This window comes from Equus quagga, chromosome 7, assembly GCF_021613505.1.
Source record: "Equus quagga isolate Etosha38 chromosome 7, UCLA_HA_Equagga_1.0, whole genome shotgun sequence".
NCBI classification, from domain to species: domain Eukaryota; kingdom Metazoa; phylum Chordata; class Mammalia; order Perissodactyla; family Equidae; genus Equus; species Equus quagga.
The window spans coordinates 416,513-420,822 of record NC_060273.1 but is presented as its reverse complement, the minus strand read 5'-3'; the positions used below and the strand labels follow the sequence as shown (position 1 = coordinate 420,822).

General features: G+C 52.3%; 1 protein-coding gene across 2 annotated transcripts in view; it reads right to left on the bottom strand.

Moving 5' to 3' along the window:
• The window catches only part of RAB11FIP3 (RAB11 family interacting protein 3), an 82,057-nt gene extending 78,030 nt beyond the window's left edge, over positions 1–4,027 (bottom strand). Inside the window, exon 1 of one of the 2 annotated variants that reach the window (XM_046666890.1) lies at positions 3,504–4,027. In XM_046666890.1, coding sequence (XP_046522846.1) covers positions 3,504–3,524 — 21 coding nt within the window. In that variant the 5' untranslated portion in view covers positions 3,525–4,027. The remainder of the gene's footprint in view (positions 1–3,503) is intronic. The other variant, XM_046666892.1, reaches the window with a different exon arrangement.
• Positions 4,028–4,310: the final 283 nt, after the last annotated feature.

Sequence of the window (4,310 nt, the reverse complement as noted above, 5' to 3'; positions counted from 1 at the left end):
CACACACATAACACACCAGCTCCCACACACACCCGCTCAAACACACATGCTCATTCTCTCTCACTCATGCACACAGAAAACATACTCACACACACTCAAATTCAAGGCCAGGATGGAAACTGAAAAGGACGCTGAGGCAGCCATATGTCCCTCAGGACTTCCAGCCACCCCCAAGCAGGGGTGCAGGAAGGGAAAGCAGGGGGACCCAAGTGTGGGCACATCCTTCAGCAGCCTACTCGTGCAAGCACTGACGGGGACAGCCAGTGCCCACAAGGTTACTGAAGGACACTGCTTCAGCGTGTAGGACTCTCTGGAAAGGATCAGTGACTACTAAAACACAAATGCTGAAGTGGGCATAATAATAAAATGTAAAGATAATCTTTACAATTATAATTAATTCCTTTGAAAAATAAAACCAAAAGACACGAATCCTTTCTTGCGATACCCTGCTTTACGATGCATTGGTGGGGGCCACAAAAGCATCAGTTCTCTCAGTATGAAGGGGTCACGTTGAGGAGTAATCTTCAGAGACGGTCAAGGCCTTAAGAACAACCTATTCCAACTTCACACCTAGTGCCTGGGCACATGTGACTATGAATTCTGCTTTGCCAAGATATGACCAGAAGCCTCCCCTGTAGTCTTCTTTCTCCTTTCCTCTGCTGGTTCCTGCTAACACGGGTTACATTACACCACACCTGATCTGCCACCAGATGAGGTAATGAGACCCAAACACACCAGACACTGCTAAAGAAGGAGGGACTCAAAAGCCATCTGTATTATCAATGGGAGCTGCTTCTATTAAACATTCAGGTAACCCACTTAAATAATTTAAAATGCTTCCTTCATAAACAGATTATGTAAAAGACACTGAACCTGCTACCTCTCAAAATTTGACAAGGGTTAAGATAACCTAGTTGCTATCATCAAGGACAGTAATGTGACCAGCACAAGAGTCTCATGCACTCAATATTTTGAAACCTCAAGGTGGAAAGTACAAAAACTTATGGTCTTTATTGCTGTTATCCAGCTTATCTGAACTGTTCCTAGGGTTATTTCTAAATCATGAATGTTTAAAAAAGAACCCTTATCTTTTAGAGATATATGCTGAAATATTTATGGATGAAGTGACATGTCGGGTATGTGCTTCAAATAATCTGGGGGTGGGGAGTTTACAGATGAACCAAGACTGCAGAAACTCAGCGATGGCTTGAGAGGGCATTGAGAACAGACGGTTCTCTCTACTTTTGCATATGTTTAAGACTTTTCATTTTTAAAAGTTTAAAAATATTCATCGTGAGGTGGAATTCTTCACTTTTTCTCAACTACTTCACCATTGGAGAATATTTCTTCTCTTTGCTCCTCTATAATGTATTCTGACACTGGACTTGGAAAATGCAAGCTGAGTCAGAATAAAGGCTTAGTTAGCAAAGGTTACAAAGACACAAAAATCAGCCCTTCCTTACCCCGTAAATTATCTGCTGTCCCCCAACATCCCAGGAAGCTTGTCGGAGTCCAGGTGCTCAGATCACATCCAACACGGGTTCTTCCTGAGCAGTCTGACAGAGCACACAGAAGGGGCGATGCCACTGGAGCCCTCCCTACACGCTCCCAATGCCACCAATCCCAGAGGCGTCCAACCCTTCTCCCCGAACTTAAAATCCCGCCAGGAGCTACCCAAGAATTTTGACTCCTTTCTACTTTGTGATCACAAGAAAGCTCAGCCCCAAATACCAACCCAAAGTTTTTCCCACTGTGACCAAGAAGAACAATTACAACAAAAGGTGTTTCTCAAAAAAAAGGGTCTTATGGAAGTTGATAAGATGAAATTTTGTGGGAACATTCTGAGCCACCAAATCTAAGAAGCTGAGAGCCCCCTAAAGAGCATGAGTCAAAAGACCTGGGCCTAGTCCCTGTCGTAGCACTGACCATCTGGGGGCCTCAGGAAACCTATCTAATCTCTCTGGGCTTCCATTTTCCTACCTGTAAACCGGGATGAATCCCACCTGCCTACTAGCACCTTGGAGAAAAGTGGTGATGATCCAGTAAAAACACAAATTAGCCTCATATAAGTGGTCAAGTACTCTGTCAGAGTCAGAGCGATGGGAAAGAACAACAAATGTGGTACTTTCCTAACATCTCTGACGGGTGTAACGGGGAAGGGTATGTTTCACACCAGTAAAAAACAACCAAGGATGCCCAAGGTGCTCTCGGGCCCAGAGGCAAGAAGGAAAACCATCAAAAGAACTGGACGCTTTCCAGCCATCACAATCCATGCTAACTGTACAAGAAATTGTCAGTCACAGCTCTCTCTGCCCATTAGACTAAAAGATGGGAAACCCATCCTGAGTGATTTCTTCCAACCCAGAGCTAAATACGAGCATGACGCTGATGCGGACGCCGCTTTCAGGATGCTCACAGGACCGTGCACATCTATCTCCCAGAGATGAAAACTCAACAAGGAGCCCTGACTCAGGAGGATCCAGTTCTTTGCAGTGATGGCTCAAGGGACACTGTGAATACTTGGGGGGGGCACATGGATCCCTTTTAAAAGTTGTTAATGTTACGACTGACACCCTAAATACCAGGGTGTCAATTTTACCTCTTTTCTTAAAGACCTCTTGGCTCAAACATACATATGTACTTGGGCAGCCCCCCAATAAATGTCTGCATGTGCGAGAGGTCAATAAAACACAAAAACTAGCAGATCTGCACTTTAGGCATTTCCTACTAAGTAAAACACTTAAAAGCAAACGCCAGTCATCTGTTTGATGTCTACAAGTCATTAGCCTGGTACACACACAGCCCTGCTCTTGTCTCCACCTGAGACAGAGGAGAAGGACTGGATCTGCAGGCCGGCCTTCCCCGAGAGCAGCCCAGCCCTGGGGTCCGTGTGGGACCCCTGCCCCCCTGCACTGTGCATCCCACGGCCTGTCTAGCTGCATCTCTCCTACAAGAGTGGAGCTGACCCTGACAGAGCTCTGCTCTGTGTCCATCGCAGCGCTCTCCAGCTCATTCCCTTCGCCTCGGCACAGAAGGCAAGAAGGGGATGTTTTACCATTCGCTGTCTCCCAAATGGTAAAAGGAGACAAGTCTAGGCAGAACATATGCCAACCACACACAGTAAAGCAATTGTGCTCAAAATAGGTGTCTATTAGCATGATCCTAAGCTGCCAAGTGCAGCCCGGCCGCAAAGGCCGGAAGAAGAGGACTGCTTCAGCCAAGCCAAACCTTGGCCCTGGGCTGGGGGAGCCGCCGGGCACTTCTCCACCCTGCGGGCACGTGCCCACGCCAGGGGCTCCCCTCTGCTTAGGAAAGATCCAGCTCATCTGGCGCCCGGAGAGGGAATACAACCTCTTTAAAGGGGGAATGCGGTTCAACCAGAGGTGAGGCAGGAGAAGCGGAGGAAAGGAAGGCGCCGGGCCCTGACCTGGCCAAGGCTCGGCCTGGCCGGGGCAGGCGCGCAGGCCAAGCTCCACACCGCGGCCTGGCGCCCACCCGGTTACCTGCTCTGCCCCGTAGACCATCGCGAACTGGACGAAATCCTCGATGCGGACGAAGCCGTCCCCGTCCCCATCCAGGGCGTCGAACACGGCCCGCAGGCGGGGGCCCTCCTCCGTACAGCCCTCGGGCTCGCTCAACAGGGGGCGGGTCTGGCTCAAGTCCAAGCAACCGTCTGGGTCCCCGGGCCCCTCCAGCGCCGGGTCGCCCTCCGAGGGCGACGGGAAGGACGGGAAGAGGCCAGCATCACCCCGCCGGTGGTGGCCGTGGTTGCAATTCTGCACGTGGGGAGCCGGGCTCCCTGGGCAACTCGGGGGGCCGTAGTCCTCTGGCTCTTGAGTCCAGCAAAACAGCGGGTCGAGCTCTGGCAGCTGGCTGTCGGGGTCCGGTTCGGGGTCCAGATCTCGGCGTGGGTCCAGCTCCAGGTCGGGGTCCAGATCTCGGTGTGGGTCCAGGTGGGGGCCGGGGTCAGGGCCGGGGTCCAGGTTGAGGTCCTGGTCGGGGCACGCATACAGGTTGGGATCCAGGTCCAGGTCGGGGCCCGGGTCCAGGTTGAGATCCAGGTCCAGGTGGGGGCCGGGGGCCGGGTCCAGGTTGGGATCCAGGTCAGGGCCCAGGTCCAGGTCGGGCCCCGGGTCGAGGTTGGGATCCAGGTCCAGGTGGGGGCCCGGGTCCAATTTGGGATCCAGGTCGGCGCCTGGGTCAGAGCCGGGGTCCAGGTTGAGATCCGGGCCCGGAAGCAGGCAGGGAGCCCCCGAGCCCGGGGTGGGCGCACGGTCGCTCTCGGGGCGCGCGTCCCGGCCGGCGAGCTC